The sequence below is a fragment of the Xylaria bambusicola genome, assembly GCF_022495145.1.
Source record: "Xylaria bambusicola strain CBS 139988 unplaced genomic scaffold F5B22scaffold_36, whole genome shotgun sequence".
Taxonomy (NCBI): Eukaryota; Fungi; Ascomycota; class Sordariomycetes; order Xylariales; family Xylariaceae; genus Xylaria; species Xylaria bambusicola.
In genome coordinates, this window is record NW_025953589.1 from 357,329 (window position 1) to 374,752 (window position 17,424).

At 50.5% G+C, this 17,424-nt stretch overlaps 5 protein-coding genes across 5 annotated transcripts; 4 read left to right on the plus strand and 1 right to left on the minus strand.

Moving 5' to 3' along the window:
• Positions 1-2,809: 2,809 nt before the first annotated feature.
• Positions 2,810-5,407, plus strand: F5B22DRAFT_637881 (uncharacterized protein; the record flags this gene model as incomplete). The annotated part of the gene is made up of 4 exons (XM_047977502.1): positions 2,810-3,199; positions 3,308-5,000; positions 5,046-5,188; positions 5,261-5,407. 4 exons carry the CDS (start codon positions 2,810-2,812, stop codon positions 5,405-5,407), a joined length of 2,373 nt encoding a protein of 790 aa, XP_047828724.1.
• Positions 5,408-6,253: 846 nt separating this feature from the next.
• On the plus strand, positions 6,254-9,276 carry F5B22DRAFT_315146 (beta-lactamase/transpeptidase-like protein). Its single transcript, XM_047970651.1, has 5 exons — positions 6,254-7,061; positions 7,164-7,431; positions 7,544-7,666; positions 7,768-8,023; positions 8,120-9,276. Exons 1-5 carry the CDS (start codon positions 6,783-6,785, stop codon positions 9,015-9,017), a joined length of 1,824 nt encoding a protein of 607 aa, XP_047828725.1. The 5' UTR covers positions 6,254-6,782; the 3' UTR covers positions 9,018-9,276.
• F5B22DRAFT_315624 (Aldo/keto reductase family-domain-containing protein) lies at positions 9,150-11,259 on the minus strand. The gene has a single exon (XM_047970653.1). The coding sequence runs from the start codon at positions 10,524-10,526 to the stop codon at positions 9,282-9,284; it is 1,245 nt and encodes a 414-aa protein (XP_047828726.1). The 5' UTR covers positions 10,527-11,259; the 3' UTR covers positions 9,150-9,281.
• Positions 11,260-12,871: 1,612 nt separating this feature from the next.
• Positions 12,872-14,527, plus strand: F5B22DRAFT_637884 (sterigmatocystin 8-O-methyltransferase; the record flags this gene model as incomplete). Its single annotated transcript, XM_047977503.1, has 5 exons — positions 12,872-13,111; positions 13,180-13,500; positions 13,607-13,849; positions 13,918-14,334; positions 14,405-14,527. 5 exons carry the CDS (start codon positions 12,872-12,874, stop codon positions 14,525-14,527), a joined length of 1,344 nt encoding a protein of 447 aa, XP_047828727.1.
• Positions 14,528-14,962: 435 nt separating this feature from the next.
• Positions 14,963-16,818, plus strand: F5B22DRAFT_315382 (major facilitator superfamily domain-containing protein). The gene is made up of 3 exons (XM_047970652.1): positions 14,963-15,350; positions 15,413-15,595; positions 15,653-16,818. The coding sequence occupies exons 1-3, from the start codon at positions 15,137-15,139 to the stop codon at positions 16,624-16,626; spliced, it is 1,371 nt and encodes a 456-aa protein (XP_047828728.1). The 5' UTR covers positions 14,963-15,136; the 3' UTR covers positions 16,627-16,818.
• Positions 16,819-17,424: the final 606 nt, after the last annotated feature.

Consider the following 17,424-nt stretch of genomic DNA (forward strand, 5'->3'; position numbering starts at 1 on the left):
AGAGACGTGTAAAAACTGCATAGGTATTCATGGGTTGTGTCGAGTGAGGAAGAGAAAGGGCTCCTAGGGGCAGCATATAAAACCTAGACATTCTGGGGTAGTCATCTTGACTTTCTCTCAGTAGATGCTGAGGAAAGGTTACCTTTGAGATACCCTAGCTCTTCCAATGTAAGGGTCCCCTTAGTTTTCTTTTCACTGGGCTGAGAAGATGGTCAACATCCCTAAGATGCGCTAGCTGATGTAGAATGTTATTGATTCGGGATCATCTTCGAAGAGTAGCCACGGCCACGGAGCAGCAAGGGGTGATGCGTTGGATGCCTACCAAGTAACGAATATACGACGTTTCGAGTGGTCTCTGGTATCGCCCTATCGACGGTCCCTTGTGTCGCACAGTCAGATTATGCTAGACACCAATCATCTTGTCGCAGCGGCTAGGCGCATGCATTCATACTGCATGCGTCCTGGAGGGAGGTAATGAGCAGAAACCGAGGCTATACACACATGCATGCGAAGAGATATTTCAACCTATTATGTACCTTCTTGGTGTCTTGTCGATGGAGGTTCACCGGTCAAGTATAGCGACCCCGGGTCTTCCATAATCGCGAATGATGATGTGTAAACTCGTAAGAGGCTATCCCAACCCAGCGGGCCGCCAAGAAAACCAAGAAGACATCCAGAAACAAGTTCCCGACCCGACAAGATACCTAACCTATACTAGTAGTTTCGTGTATTTCGAGGTGCAGACAAAGGTAGCCAGCTGCATGCATAGGTCAGTGCCTTGGCAGATAAACTAGCGTAGCTACTTACATAGGAAGTGGCTTCTAATACTGTACTAAGTAAGTATGTATGTAGGGCAAATGAGGGATTCGGATAGGACTGAATATTGATTGTGCCTATGGTGGTCACTTGATTCTACGTCCTCATGCTTCAGACTTTATATAAAGTACATACGGTACCGACACCCGCGTTGGGGTAAATTAACTACCTATGTAGTCCACCATTGTCGCGCTTACACGCTTGGACAGATGAGGTATATTCCGAACACATACTCGCGCCCGAGTTCACAGGTTGATGCGATACGTGTTTGACGTTGTTGACTGGTCGATGAATTGGTCACATGAGGCACGGCGTTCCTTGCTCTTTAACAAATATATGAATGGATATATGTCGTAATACCACGGCAACAGGTAGGTAGGTATGTGTGTGGAAAGCTTGAACACACTCACTTACCCACCAGCTACCCGGTTAGTAATTAGCAGTGTTGTAGATAGATAGATAGATAACCACGAATAAATGACTTTGTTTTCTTGCCCTCTGTGGTTTCATCTTTCTCGTTCCCGTTCCCGTTCTCGCCCTTTCTTCTACCATCCCGCCATCCCTTCTCTGCATGTTTATTTTTTTCAGTGTTGTTTGTTTTCCTCTTCCCAACTCGGTATGACGATATCGGGATCTCCCGTTGGGGGTGTGTGGTCTGGTGAGTTGGCTGCCAAGCAGATCCCTGCGTCCTCTGACATCAATCATCTTCCAAGGTTGTCCTGGACAGCTGCCGCCCGCCAAGTACTTACTTCTCTTTCGGATCCTGTCGCTCTAGCTAGGTACTCTGTATATATCATTTGCCGCTTTCCATAATGATGATGAATGCTTCTGGTAAGGTAGCATCTATCTCGTGTCACACATTGCCTTGCCATGTGAACATACCGTATTGTACATTGGAAGTGTTTAGGGTGTCCACCGTCAAATCACCCCGCAGTCCCCATGTCGCCATTGTGCATCCACTAAAGCGCCTTAGCCTAGGTACTTCATACTTCATCACCATTGACAGGGCAGAACAAATACTCTGATGTCAAGTATCCTGATACCGCGGAGAAGTATCTAGTAGCTTGACCATACCTAGTCAAGCATCTGAGAAATATCCCACCGGAAGACTGCCTGAAGACCACTAATGCGTGGTACTTGTGCAGCTAGAGGTACTCGGCGGCCTTATCTTGATACCTACCTTACATGTACATAGGTAGTACCTTATCTGCTATCTACCGACATCCACCATAACCAACTCTCTCTCACCCCATCTGGCTCGCTCACTCGATCAATCAATCAATCAATCGGTCAATCAATCGGTCAGTCAGGTCGACGATTCAACCGTTCACTCCCTCCTCCACGAACAACCCACCAGCTCTGCCTCTCAACCATGATCGAGACAAGGACGAGGCAAGAGGGGGGCAACTAAGCACATGACGTGTAGGTAGTCTTGTATCTCTATTGTGTATCCCTACCTAGGTATCGTCCGCCGAGGCTAGCTGCGTACCTAGCTTCTCATCCCATCATCCCATCTTTCACCTCTCTCCACCTCTCCATCTCGCCCATCACTCTCCAACCAACGACGCGCGCATGCGAGCCAACCGGCCTGCCATCCACGAGACGACGCACACACACATTGGCTCGAGGCCCCAAGGCTGCGACGTCGCCCACCGTACCCAGCAGCAGCAGGTAGGCTTCTCGCCGCCAGTGCCCGCTGTCTGCTGTCTGCTGTCTGCTGCCCTACGTAGGTGCTACTCTTCTGCCGCCTCGAATGCGTTCGTTGTTGTAGTCGTCACTCTCGGCTACGCGTATTTGGGACGACAAGCCCAGTGCGCCAACATATCACAGTACCACCTTGCATTCCGAAATAACCACATCGTTATCTATTGCCTCGCTCATCCATCTGCATTCATCCGCCTTCGTTCGCATGCTCAAGTAGAAACTACATTATATCCATATCCATATCCATATCCATATCCATACGAGCAATATAAAGTAATCGTCAGCTGCCATGGGAAACACACACACAAAGGAGGAACGGGCTGGTTCGCATCACCACGGTTCCGGCAACGTCAATGAACCGAGCGGCGGGAGCGGCATACTCGGGTCTGGCCGGAACGGCGAATCTCACGGCGGTCGACGATCCAGCCGCCCCGAACTGGGGCCCCTCGGCATCGCCGTCATCGGCTCGTCAAGCTCCCGCCATCAGGATGTGCCTTTTGAACGCCGTGAAACGAAGGCTGAGAGGGAGGCGAGGAAGCTGGAGAAGGAGCGTGCTGCTCGCATCAAAGAACGTGAGCGGAGCATGAAGGAAGAACACGTCGATGGCGGTTATCTTGTCACTATGGGCATCTACACGGCATCTGAGGATTATAGCAAACCGGCTGTCCGTCAGCTACAGGTAGGTCATGCTCATCATCTTGCCCTTGGCTGCTATTCCTGTCAAGGCCGCCATTGCTACTGAGAATAACTTGTTTGACTAACTTCTGCGTGTTTCGCCGTGCTCTAGATCGAGAGGAAGATAGCACCTTTCTGGCGCGGTCTGGATGATTTCAATGAAACATGGGCTGAACACCAGATCATCGCTGCCGCTCGAGGTCTCGAGATCCCCCCAGCCGACCAAGTGCCCGAACACCTTGTCCCGCAACCCCAGCCACCCCATGACTCTCCCGAAGCGTCATCTTCCAACTTGAACAATCTAACTGTCCCAATGGGGGCACGTACACTCTCAGCTTCATCCGACCGAACTGCCTCTCATCCTGCCTCGGCGGTCACGTCTCCAACCTCCCCAAATGCTCCTAAAGCCACGTCTCCGCTGAAACAACCCAAAAAAGCATTGGCTGCTGCTCTCAATCTATCACGGAATAACTCCCAACCAGAAATCGCCCCTCGAGAGATCAATCTACCACGCGATCCTTTTGTTAATGGTCAAGCCTTGGAGGTCTTTCTTTACAAAGAAGGCGAAGAATGCCCCTTATGTCTTATGTATTATCCGCCATATTTGAATAGGACACGTTGCTGCTGCCAGCTGATTTGCAGCGAATGCTTTGTTCAGATCAAGCGTCCGGACCCGCACTTTCCTGAGCATCATGGTGACGGCCCGAATAATCCAGCCGAATCTGAGCCCACTCCAGAGGAGAATAACGAACGCCTGATCATGGAACCTGCTAAATGTCCCTACTGCACTCAGTCCGAATTTGGTGTCACGTACGATCCCCCACCCTTCCGACGTGGCTTAGCATATGCCTTCCCGCCTTCCAGCCTTGGTGCTATGAGCACCGCCATGTCATCTACTAGCTCCGTAAATTCGAGCCTTTCGCCCGCAGCTGCGAGTCCCAGGCCAAGTCGTAGGAGGGCACAAAGCGTGTCGGCAAACGCGCCTGGTGTCGTTACGGCGGATCGCATACGGCCAGACTGGACTACCAAACTTGGTACAGCTCGGGCCCATCAACGCCGCCGAGCCGCCGCCGCTGACGCGCTCCATCATGCCGCTTTTGTCATGGGAAACCAGGAGTCGCGGACATTCTTCGGCCGTACCTCTCGATTCACTCGGAGAGCAGCCGGAAATTACCGTGGCGCGGAGAGCCCCAGCAGTAGTGCGAATGCCCACGATGGTGCAGATGACACGCCCCCTAGCCATGATCCCGGTGGATCACCTGCTCCTCTTCGCGGCAATCGCGAACGGATCGACGCCGCCCACCTCGAAAGTTTGATGATGGCGGAGGCTATCAGACTTAGTCTGGCAGATGAAGAAGACCGTAGAAAGAAGGCCGAGAAGGAGGCTCGCAAGGAAGCCAAGAAGAGGGAGAAAGAAGAGCGTAAATCGGCCAAGAAGAAGGGAGAAGTGTATAGTGGTGGCAGCGCCAGTGCGAGTTCTCTTAGTCTTACGCTGGGCAGGATGCGAGGCAACAGTGGTACGGGCAATCTACGAGTGGATGCCAGTGTAGCTGCTGCGCAACCATCGGCACCTGCGTCACCAACAAATGATAAGGGCAAAGGTGTGGAACGTGGGATGACAGATGAAGCGTCCACGACGGCCGCCGGCTCGTCATCCACTCTGCCTACTCCGCCCCTGCAAGTACCACGGGGAGCATCACACCTTCGTCAAATGAGCAACGCTAGTTCGATCAGCTCCAGTGGCATGGATAGTATGCCTGGCAGCTTTACCGGTAAACCCCGCGATACCGAAGATCCATATAGCAGTGCCCTCAATCTGGGAGAACAGAGTGACCAGGGCGAGAGTGCAGGTTCGGAGCCTATGTTCAATTTCCGGAGTTTGGCAGAAGTGGTGGGCGTTTCTATAGATGGTGAGGATGACCATGCCGATGGCCAAAACAAACTACATGATGGGAAATCAGAACATCATGAAGAGCCAGAACATATCGAGCATGTCGTCTCACCACTACCTAGGGTGTCGGAGTCGAGAGACGAGGAAGAGTTCAACATCGAGACCACACTACAGGCCCAGGGAATGCGGAAAGAGACTACTCCTCCCGATCTTCTCGTGACTCCGGACACACCGGCGCCGGTCGATGATGACGACGAGGACTCGAAGAGACTTGGACATCTTGGTACGGAGAAGGAAAGGTCAGGCCAAGTGACACAATGATGTGAGACGAGATGAAATGGGGCTACTGAATATACTAGTATTCATCTTCTTCTCATCCCAGTACTTTTTCTCTTTCTACCTCACCATGATGAAAGTGAACATGACATCACCAAGATTCTCACCATGTTATGTTATTGTATAGACGTATGAAGTTTGGCCGAACGAGAGCAAGGGGTAAGAGGGGGTTGGCGTCGACCACTTGCTTATTCACATCAGTTATTGCGGGCGTTGTTTGGGCGTTGGGACTGTAGCATCAAATAGATAGGAAGGAGTCTAGGCAAGGCTAGGCTCAATTGGTAATAGGTACGTTGTGTTATTATGGCCGATGTTAAAATGACTCCAGAGTTGCCTGGTGGAAGCCCCGTCAATACCTAGTGACCTTGCTCCTAGGGGGCTTATCCCAACGCCTACCTACTGCGATGCCATCGCGGACAGATGATTACTTCAAGGGTGACGTCCTCTTGGCTTGATCAGATTGGCCTAATTACTTATTTGCCCAGAACTATGTAAATATATAGATATATAGATACCGGTAGTACTAGCTTAGACTACCTAGGTATAATAACCTTACTTTCCAATCCAAGGCTCATAAGGCTCAGTTAAGTGCTTAGCATTAGCATGTGTGCGTGGAGAGTTTTCTTTGTCTTTTTGTCGTATCTCGCATTCATGGTGCCACGATGGACTATGTACTCCATGCGTGCCTATGCATCCTTAGTCAAACTGCTAGTAAGTATTTGTTGCTCAAATCTATAATACGTTGTATACGAATGCTCAGCCAATGTTAGCGTAAGTTAAGGTGAGGTACCTGAAGGTATAGTTAATTTCATTGGCTAAATTGATTGTTGGCTGAGGTAGGAAGTCTTGGCGGGCTCGCTTTCATCGTATACTACTACTAACTAGGGGATTGATTATACTGGCCCATTGTACTGGTGATTGGAGGCTGTGATGATGTAATGCGAGGATGCTTCGATGAGTTTATGTGCTGTTTCTTTGGGTGCTATTAGGTAATGGGCTAGGATGCTGAGATGAGGATGCGAGAAATGCGAGGGCTAAGGTGTGCGGATGGATGGGTATGAGGATAGTCTGGTGAGGAGGGTATATTTGTCTGGTCAAGCGCAGATGTATAAAGATGCTTGGACTCGCCTCGTTTCTTTTGCTGGTGTGTGTGTCTAGATATGTAGATACATCTGCATAGGAAATACTGGCGGTGTGTACAAGATCAGCCAGACTGACTGAGGTTTGCTAACTGCTTGTTTTTACTATCTTGCTAGCTTGCTTGAAACATCCTCCTAGTCATTTACCTTTGAGATCTCCCTTATTACCTTTTTACCCCTTATTTGAATACCATCAGCTTTATTGTTATATTATATACGAGATGGCACGCACCTCATCACCCTCTTGGATGAAAGCAGGGTGGTTGAGGGCGGCGTCATTATTACTCCTGGCCTCTTTCATTACTGTTGAGGCGTCTCTCGACTGTCGTGCCCCTGGCCCCGTCGTGCCTAAGCCGAGACATATCCATGGCCACGAACGCCTTGTCAAGGCTACGACGGAGCTTAGCGGTAAGCTTGAGGATGCGGTGATGGGTGAGATTAAGGCTGGGTGGCCGGTTGAGGAGACTTCTTTTAGTATTGGGGTGATTGCGCATGATCAGGTAAGTTCCTCCTGAATCTTATTTATCTCGGGCCTCAAAGCTTATGAAAACCAAGTTGGACTACTCCTACGTCTACCAGTTACTGATATGTGATGTGATTAGGAAAATGCTGCTGTGCCGGTCTGGGAATACCACTATCTTTCACCTGCGAATGTTAATGGAACGAAGGATCTGTCGAGAGACTCGCAGTTCCTTATTGGCTCTATCAGCAAGGTTATTTCGGATTATATCTTGTTGATGAGTGGTATTGATATTGATGAGAGTGTTGCCGAGTTCGTTCCTGAGCTGAGGGATGAAGCGTCCGCGATTAGATGGGGGGATATAACGTTGAGGCATCTTGCTACCCAGGTTGCTGGCATTCCGCCGAATTGTAAGTGGATGTTTTATTGCGTTTTGTTTGGGAAATGGGAATGATGTGGATGAATGGTGGTATGCGTGGCATAGAATGGATAAGGAGGGGCTGGACAGCTAATGACCAGCAGATGGATTCTCAGAGTATTACTATCTCAAAGACTACTTTGAGTCCCTCGGCTTCCCGCACGTTGAAGACGAGGCGTATGCTGAATGTGGCATCATCGGGCTCAATGGAGGATGTACACGCGAACGTAAGTTTCATGGTGATATCATCCTAGGCTATACCTCTTACATCGCTATGTGTTGTTTGTATCGAAAGGGGTACTGTGATAAGTCCGACTGATTGCGACAGAATTCCTAAAAGGCATGCTCGAATCCCACCCCGTCGCGCAACCCGCTGAGCGTCCTGTGTATTCCAACATCGCATTCACGCTGCTCATGTACGCCGTCGAATCCCGCACGGGCATGAACTACACCGAGCTCCTGCGGACATACGTCTCGGACCCGCTTGCACTGAAAAATACTATCGTGAGCCCTGGCGATGACGACAAGGCTGTTATCCCGCCTGTTGATAATAGTTGGGGATCGGATTATGGGGATAATGCGCCGTAAGCCATGATTTTCACGGATGGTCTCACCCACGACAAACAGCAGACGTGCGTGTGCTTGTGTTGAACGAACTGACTAACTGTGTGTGTGTGTAGTGGTGGCGGCCTCGTATCCTCTCTCTCTGACCTCTCCATCTTCATCCATGCGATCCTCGACGGCACTATCTTCGGCGCTGACAACACCACGGCCGTCCGCGAGTGGCTCAAGCCAACATCTTCCACGGGCTCACTGTACTCTCTCGTCGGCACCCCCTGGGAGATCTACCGCACCAACGAGCTTATCTCCCACACAGTTGATTTATACGCTAAAGGCGGCTCCGCGTACGGATATCAGTCCCAGATGGCCCTAGTCGATGAGTACGGCGTCGGAATCGTCGTGTTAACTGCTGGATCGCCGCTTGCCTCGGGGCCGATATATGACGCTGTCCTGGCAACGATGGTCCCTGCGCTTGATGATATCGCGCGCGAGCAGGCGAGGCAGAGAGGGTATACGGGGGTGTTTGTGGATGGAAATAGCGCTAGCTGTGGGAATGGTTCAAGCGCCGACTTTAATGTCACTGTTGTTCAGGACGCGGACTCCCTTGTACTACACGGTGTCGAGCGTAACGGCACGGATATCCTGGCTTCGTTGCGCGAGATCTGGACGGTTACTATTGGGGGTTTCCTCGCTGTTACACCGTCAACGGCGCGCATCTTTCCTATTCAGATACGCAAGGAGGTAAAGCTACCGATGGCGGATGGTAGTGAGAAGAAAGTCGTGCGGGAGGATTGGAGGCTCGATTGGGACTTTCTCGCGAGTGGTGAGACGGATTTGCCTGGTGCGGGACTCTCGAATAAGAATTGTCTCGCCTGGACGCTGACGGATTGGATGTACTATGGCTCGGAGCCTATTGATCGGATCGTGTTTGTGCTGGATGCTGAGACGGAGGAGGTTATTGGTTTGGAGATTCCGTACTTGAGATCAGATGTTTTGGTGCCCGTTACGATATTGTAGATGGATGACCTGTCTTGGTCTGTACATTTATATACCTAGTCTCGCGAGATACCTGGATGGTTCCAAATAAAGTGATATCGTGTGGATTATCGCTCGTATTATGGTATTATATCATTGTCATTTCCCATAGCCATAGACATAACCATTTCCGCTGCGCTGTAATATGCTACCAAAATAGACAATATGATCTGATTAAACCCGACAAGGCCATTACCTACTTGTGCCCTTGATCCTCGTAGCGTTGTAGTATCGAGGGTCCCTGACTTAGACTAACTCGGGTACCTCCTGAATGTTGACTTGAACTAACGGCTCCTTCAGCCTGTGCCTCGCCAAGACACCGTCATCAGGCGTGACACCGATCTCGGTAAGTTTTCGCGTGTTGACGAACCCGGGGCCAGGGCTACTCCAGCTGTAATCCCTCCACGTATCCAAGACAGCCCACATCTTCTCGGCGACGGCCTGGATCTTCACACGTCGCTCGCGGCTCCACTCTTGCCGGGTCATCAATTCGGCATTGTCACTGTCGGGTTCGAGACTCTCGATAACGCTGTTGAAGACACGGTAGGTCTCTTCAAGTTCGGCCATGTTCGAGACGCCCATGACACTCACTCCGACGCGCGTGCCAGTCGATAACCGTGAATTGCCACTACCCCTAGCCGCGCCGGCTACCGCCCAGTTGTCCAGGGCCCAGCGGATAGCCACGACCTCAAGCTTCTCACCGGCAGCTGCGGCAACAGGTACGAGATCCTGGCACGCTTGACGTAGGCCCTCAGGACTCGGATGCCACGAGGCCATCGGCCCAGCGTCGGCGCCTCGCGTGGTCAATAAGCCCATGCCCAACATGCTCGCGTTCAGCACGATGTCCACGCCGGCGTCACTGAAGCGTTGCATAGCGTCGCTGGCCAAGCCTAGAGTCGTGTTCTGGAGGGTGAAGTGGCCGTAGCTCAGCACGGCATCTAGCGGCTCGCCCGTCTCGCGCAGTATCATCTCGGCGAGCTCGCATATAGTCTTCACCGGATATCCGCTGATGCCGACGTAGCGCAACAAGCCCTCCTCATCGCGCAGGCGGCGCAGCTCCCGCACGGCGGCTAAGACCTCGGCAGGCGACACAAACTCGACGTCGTGGGTGTAGACGAGGTCGAGGTAGTCGGTATGCAGGCGCTCTAGACTGCGGCACACGGAGTATCTGATCCACTCGGGACTGTAGTCGAACTCGTCGCCGGCGATGCGGCCGGCCTTTGTGACGAGGAAATAAGACGACCGCGGATGGCACGATGCCACCGAGGGGTGCGCTAAAGCGTTGCCGAGGATGATCTCAGATGGTCCGTAGTAAGGGGATGTATCAAAGGCTGTGACGCCGAGGTCGAGTGCGCGCTTCACCAGAGAGGCGGCGGGCAGGTCGAAAGGGTTGGGCACGTACTGGGTGTTGAAGGTAGCGGTGCCCATGACAAGAGGCGGGAGAACTGTGTGCAGCTTCGGCCGCGACGGCGAAGGCAGGAGGTCCGCCATCTTAAAGAGCGATGAAGTGGGCACTCGGCAGTCCTGATGGGGATGATACCTGATTCAGGGCAGGTAGGTAAGGGATAAATATGGGGGATTTTGGTTTGAGTGCACGCGACAAGCACTACGACAGGCGGAGGGGAAGATTAATGGAAAGAGTCAAGATGGGAAATGGGAAAATGTCAAAAGGGGCTCGGACTATGTAGGGGGATTCGACACCTTTCTCGATGGACGGCGGTTCGGAGGGAGAAAATGTGGTAGTCTAGATCGGCCGAGATCTTCAGGGACCTTGGCAGGATTAGGATAGATCCAGTCCGTCTGGGTTCAAGATAGGGCGATATCCTTAACACGAAGGCATCGGAAGTGAGTAGCCTAGCTACGTATATACCTACCCACCTAATGGAAGTGATTCATCGATGTCCGGGTGTGATGTCTTATGAAGAGGCTCGCCGTCATATTGGGGATGATAGCATCATAGAAGACCAATATGTTGGAATATTATTCAGTGACCAATTGCCAGGTAAATCGGCACTACAATTACCTATGCGTACCGACAGACCTACTTAGGTAGGTAGGTAGATAGATAGGTACTTATCACTCAAGATGTGCCGGGGGGAGGATGATTCTCCAAGATCGAGAAGTAAAAGTGCTCCGTGATGAATCCGGGATTTCCATGGCGTTTTGGAGGGGGGCTTTGGAGGGGGTTTGGCGGGGGGAAGAGAGAAAAAGCCCATCCCACCTACAAACCCCGCCAAAGGCCCCCCTAAAGACCCCGCTAAAAACCCCCGCCAATAGCGCTGAGCCCCTCTAAAATTGTATCTTGGTGCGAGCACGTCATCACAACCCTGCGCTCGCCAAGGCTATCCATCGCAATCTGGCAAAGACATTAAACTGGGCGAGATGTAGAGTTTCAAAGAAATCGGGAGAAATGAGTGGTAGTAGTGCGTTCACCACATGCGCTAAACCCGGGATTGGAACTTGGCGTCAACGAGCGAGGGAAAAATAAAAATAAAAAATACCGCGTCACGATAGTAAGAGAGAAGGAGAGGGGCACAGGTGAACTCGCCGCGCGTCGTCCTGCCTACTTTCTACTTTGATAGGTACTAGACATTGTATTTCTGGGTATTGTTCTAGGTTAACTATCTCACCGTATTTGTCGTTGCCCGTTCCAAAATAGCTATCCAAGGGACATGTCTAGTCCCCTTTCATCTCCTTCGATTTGCCCGATACTCCCCTGATTCCCATTTACCACATAAGCCTTGGTATTCCTGAAGACCTACCGGACTTGCCTACCTGTTATAGACAGTATCTATTCTCGACTCTATTACTCATTCATTTCGCCAAAACACACGGCCGTGGGGGCGGTGGTCGAGCCAACATCTCACTAGCAGCACCTTCGGCAGTCCACGGATTAGATTATTTCTCTTGGCCAACCCAGAGGCTTGCTTCGTAGGACCTGACCTTCACTAGTGGGCAGGATGCTGGGATTCTGGAAGCAGCTTTTGCAATACCGCTTACCTCTCTACTTTTCTCATGCTCTTTCTGGTACTGTCTCACTTAAGATGAAACCTACCATTATCTTACTGAAAATAGTTCTTTAAGCACATAGTTCTATGATATTACAAATAAGCAATTAGATACCGTGGCAATGACTCGGCCTTGACTGGCGTCTGTTGATGGCCGTAGAGGGAAACGATCCACTGAGTACCTTTAAGTGAGGAGATACAATCGAACCAGAACCTGCGACCTTGGGGATGGACCTTGAACTTGACCGTTGCGATCTTCCTGTCTGAGGTTCTTGATACTCTGCGCACCCAACTAATTGCTTGGCGTCATCGTTCTGCCAACAGAGTTTTGTGGTCTCAAAGTTCTCTAGACTATATGTTACCAACCAAGAGGGTTTCTCGAACCTGACGGACAACGCTCGATTTGTACAGCACTCGGCTTAGGTGATACTTGTTTGAAAATGCATGGTGCCGCGTGTGGAACACTGATTGATAAGATGATCTGATTAGATTCGATAAGATCATCCTAATCTGCCTCAACGGGATTCTGCTAAGCGAGATCGGAACTATGCATGCAAGACTACGTCAAGGGGGCTTCACAAGATGCCTATTTCGAGCAAGAGTCTTGGCTAGAAAGCTTGGAGAGCTACATTATTATGTAGCTCCCATTGCGTTTGGAATGAGTAGTGGTCTTGGGTACACCTTGGCCACTTGACCGACTCCTCCGGCGCGTTTTCGAATTTTACTCAAATAGACGAGGGAATTCGTGCTTGAAGATAATTCTTCGTCCTTCATATCGTCTCTTATTTTCCGTTCAATTTGCACCCATTTATTTCTCCTTAACACGTCATGGCCGAGTCGCAGCTCCGTGCCCTTGCGGCGGAGATCACGAAACTAGCGGATTCGTTTGCAAGCTCTCTCGAAGAGAAAGGTCTCCCTGAGGCAAGCTTCAGTGTCGATAGTCCCATGAAACACGATGGAATCACGTCAGAGATGTTCATGACGAGACAAACGCTCTGTGACAAACTGAGCGACATGTGGTATCTGGTCCAAGGCCCGAGTGAAAGCATCTACAACTACGTCCACAATGTAAGACCGCCGGGTACCGTTCAATTACATAGAATAGACACCGTTTCCTAACATGGAATCATTTTCAGGTTGTTCCAGACGCTGCTTGTCTCAATGTTCTCAAGCACTTCAACTTCTGGGCTGCCGTGCCTGTCGAGGGCTCTGCGTCCTACTCCGAAATCGCAGAACGCGTGTCTCTACCAATCGATGTCGCCACCCGGGTAATTCAACATGCCACCACATTACGCCTCTTTGAAGAAGTCAGCGCTTCTCACGTCAAGCACACGAGCCGGTCAGCGGCGCTGGCACGACAGCCTGGCCTACAAGCGCTCGTCTCATCGGTCCTAGACATCACTGGCGCACCGATGATGGCCATGACTAGTGCTTTGGAGAAGTACTCAAAGGGAAAGGTGAGTAATCTCCGAGGGAGTTTGTTGTTTTCCCCAAGGAATTTACCGTACCCTACTTTACGCTAGAAATTTCATATAATAGCATGGCTAATTCGGAACACTCTAGAGCGAGTTAGCACAAGACTTGAGCGAGACCGCTTTCGCTCTATTCCACAGTACCGGCCCGTTTGGCAAGAAGTACACCAATTCGTGGGAGTACCTTGAGAATGATGGCGAAGGAGAGAGACGAGGGTGGCGACAGGCGAAATTCGTCGAGTTCATGCAGTACCTCAACGAGATATTCCGCATTGAAAGTATCGTCGCCGACGCGTACGAATGGCAAGGCGCCGGGAAATCAACCGTCGTTGATGTAAGTCAAAGCCACAGCAGTTGAGGAACGCTGAAGAAACCGATGGTTAATAGACGTGTAATGGCCAGGTTGGTGGATCAGCAGGTCATGATATGATCTTGCTGGCGCGCAAGTTCCCTGATTTGAAGATGATTGTGCAGGACATGCCCATGGTCAAGCCCGTCTTCGAAGCAAATCTACCCGACGACGTCCGTGACCGTGTCTCATTCGTCGCGCACGATATGTACCAGCCCCAGAATACTCAGGCCGATATCTACATGCTGAAGCTCATCCTTCACGACTACTCGGAAAAGGAAGCCGCCAAGATCCTCAAGACTTTAACACCTGCCCTACGACCGGGTAACCGCGTACTGGTCATCGAGTACATTGGTAAGGTAGATGAAGGCATAGATGATGTCGATGCGAAGAAGGACGCTTTGCCTCTGTCTATTCGGCAAATGGGCACTGCCACAGACCTTAGGATGATGGCCATGTTCAACGCAAAGGTGAGCGTTTCTCTTTCTTCATTATTTGGATACTTTGCACAAGGCTGACAACTTATACCGCGTGATATAGGAACGTCCCGCCGAGTCATACAGAGGCATATTCAAGGCTGCGGATGAGCGCTACGACGTGGTCAATATCAAAGCTGATCCACTGACCTTCTTTGCTGTCATCGAGGCTGTCTGGCGCGGATAGGGCACGCTCGAAAGAATATGCCCGTTCTCAGTCTCTACATCACCAGGACGATTGGATTCGGAATAGGCGTTAGACCTAGGAATACCAGAGTCCACATTTCCGTGGCACTATGTTCTCCTATGAAGAAAACAGGGTATTAAAAGTAAAAGTATGTTGAATACTAGAGGAAGCGGGGTTGCGGCAGAGTGGCGGGCGGACTAATGGAACATACTGTGAATCCCCTATGACCGCGCGAGCGAGCACCCTCGAGATGTATTTTGAAAAAGCGAAACAAGAATGAAATCCTTTTGAATCCTATGTAAAAACGGCTTGTATTTCTTGCGGCCGTCTTGGCTGGAGACTTTAATCTAGAAGTAGGCAGTTGAAGTATATTCACGCGACGCAAGATGAAATCAGCCATATTATGTCGAAGACTTGGCATACTAACCCTTATTTGACTTAGAGTAGGATGAAACAGACTGATTCTCACTCTCGTCATTATCACAAGCAGTAATGCTTAACCCCTCTCTCCTCTAACATATCCCAAGAACCCGACATGGTAGACTATGCTGCGTAGCACACTTGTTGTTATTAGAGTCTTCTCGGTCGTCTATCACCAGAACCTCTGCCATGAGTGATACAGAGCTGGTGGTCATCGCGCCAGCGACAGCTCCTTCAGCCACTGAGCGCAATGGAATGACATTATCATCGCTTCAACTCCAAGATGAAGAGGGCCATCTAGTCGAAAGCGTGAGAGTAGAACAAGAGCTGGCTCCTGTCGATGGAGGTCCTGCTGCCTGGAAATTACTGTGTGCTGCCTTCATGTTTGAGGCTTTGTTGTGGGGTAAGCGGCTCTCCTCGACCTACAGGTGATGCTAATCGAGGCGAAACCGATATAAATTATAGGCTTTCCACTCTCCTTTGGTGTCTTTCAGGAATACTACTCTAAAGTCCCGCAGTTCGCTGGTAGCCGTTATGTTTCCGTCGTCGGCACTATAGCCTCTGGGTTCGGCTATCTTGGGGCACCGATCGTCATTCCTCTTCTTCAGCGCTATCAGCGATGGTGGCGACATATGATCTGCGCAGGATGTTCGTCTTGAGGATTCCTAATATACGGTATGAGATTGCTGATATAATGTCTCCTAGGGTCTATCTGCATCGCGGGCCTTGTCTTAGGGTCGTTCGCGTCAACGTTAGAGGTACTCATTCTTACGCAAGGTGTCGCGTACGGTGTGGGCTTCCTCATATTCTATTATCCTATTCTCAGTATGGTGAATGAACACTGGGTAACACGCCGTGGCATGGCGTATGGAATTCTATGCGGTGCCTCGGGTGTTTCTGGCTCCGTGATGCCATTCGTGTTGCAAGCTCTACTAGCCAAGTATGGATACAGGACAACTCTTCGTGCTGTAGCCGTGGCTCTCACGTTGCTCACAGGGCCTTTTATCCCTTTGTTGAAAGGCCGCTTGCCATCCTCAGAGCGAACTAGTACCCCTAAGATAAGCTGGGCGTTTCTACAGAGTCCTCTCTTCTGGGTGTACTCCTTATCGAACCTGTTGCAAGGCTTTGGGTACTTCTTCCCATCTCTATATCTACCTTCAGTTGCGTCCTCCCTAGGGCTCAGTGGAAAGAGCGGCGCCCTCCTCCTCGCCCTCATGAGCGTTAGTCAGGTTGGTGGCCAATTTGTCTTCGGCTTGCTGTCAGACCGAAAGGTGCCACTTGATGTCCTGGCTTGCCTGTCAACAGTGGTCGCAGCAGTTGCGTGCCTCACAACGTGGAGACTGGCCCAGTCATTCCCCGTCCTGGTTATCTTTGCTATTATGTACGGCTTCTTTGGTGCAGGATTTACCGCCACTTGGGCTAGAATGAGCACTGCTATCACGGCTGACGCCACAGCGGTGCCGATGGTCTTCAGCCTGCTGAACTTCGGTAAAGGCATTGGAAATGTCCTTGCTGGGCCGATTGGAGGATCTCTGGTTTCTATCTCCAAGTCGACAGGGAATCCATCCTCGTTGTCCTACCGCTGGGTTGTCGTCTTCACCGGAGTGGCTATGTTTGCAAGTGCGCTTACTATTAGCTCTCAATACTTGAAGCGTATTGGCATCTTGGTCACTCGATAGAAGCAAGACAATGATAATCAGTTGGGTGGCTACTTGAAAATGGCCGTACTTTATAGATCTGAACCTAATAAAGGGGGGGTTGCTCTTACTATACCACACTACAGCAGGATAACCTGCAATCGCTCGCGTGCTGGTACCATAGCAGTTCAACGGGACATTTCGATCAAATCTACGCACCATCAATCGTGTTGAGGTTGCATCTTCTGAATTACCGAGAGGAACTACTCCTTTCACAAAACACACTCTTCGGGGTATCAATCATGCTCATCGCAGCAACCCAACACATCCGTCAACACATTCGTTTACAAATTCCTCACGACTCATAGAAATATTTACCTAAACTTTTCATGAAACCAGCAGCTTACTTTGCTTTTTCATACACCAATGTGCCAGAGAGTTCGGCTATCTGGTTATAGATGGAGATGTGGCAGTGGTCATGCTTTGAAACAGTTCTGTCCTTCGAATTACATCGGCTTTTACTGTAACGCATCGATGAGTGCACGTAATGTGGCTACAGAACAAAACAAGAAGTCGACATGGAATCAAACTGTCGAGCCGATCCCTGCGACATCGCACTGATCATTCAATCATATAGGTAGGTATGATATAGAAAGAATCAATCCCATTGGCTTGCACAGTGGATACTAACAGCTTGCTATGCCAGTGTCGATTGGGGATACTACTCCGATTTGGTGTGATGAAGCATGTGTAAGCAACGAGGGATGTAGACTTGGAGTCCCATCAGAATAGTTTTCATCGCAAATTCGTTCGCCAGCGTGACAGCTCATGTGATCAGGA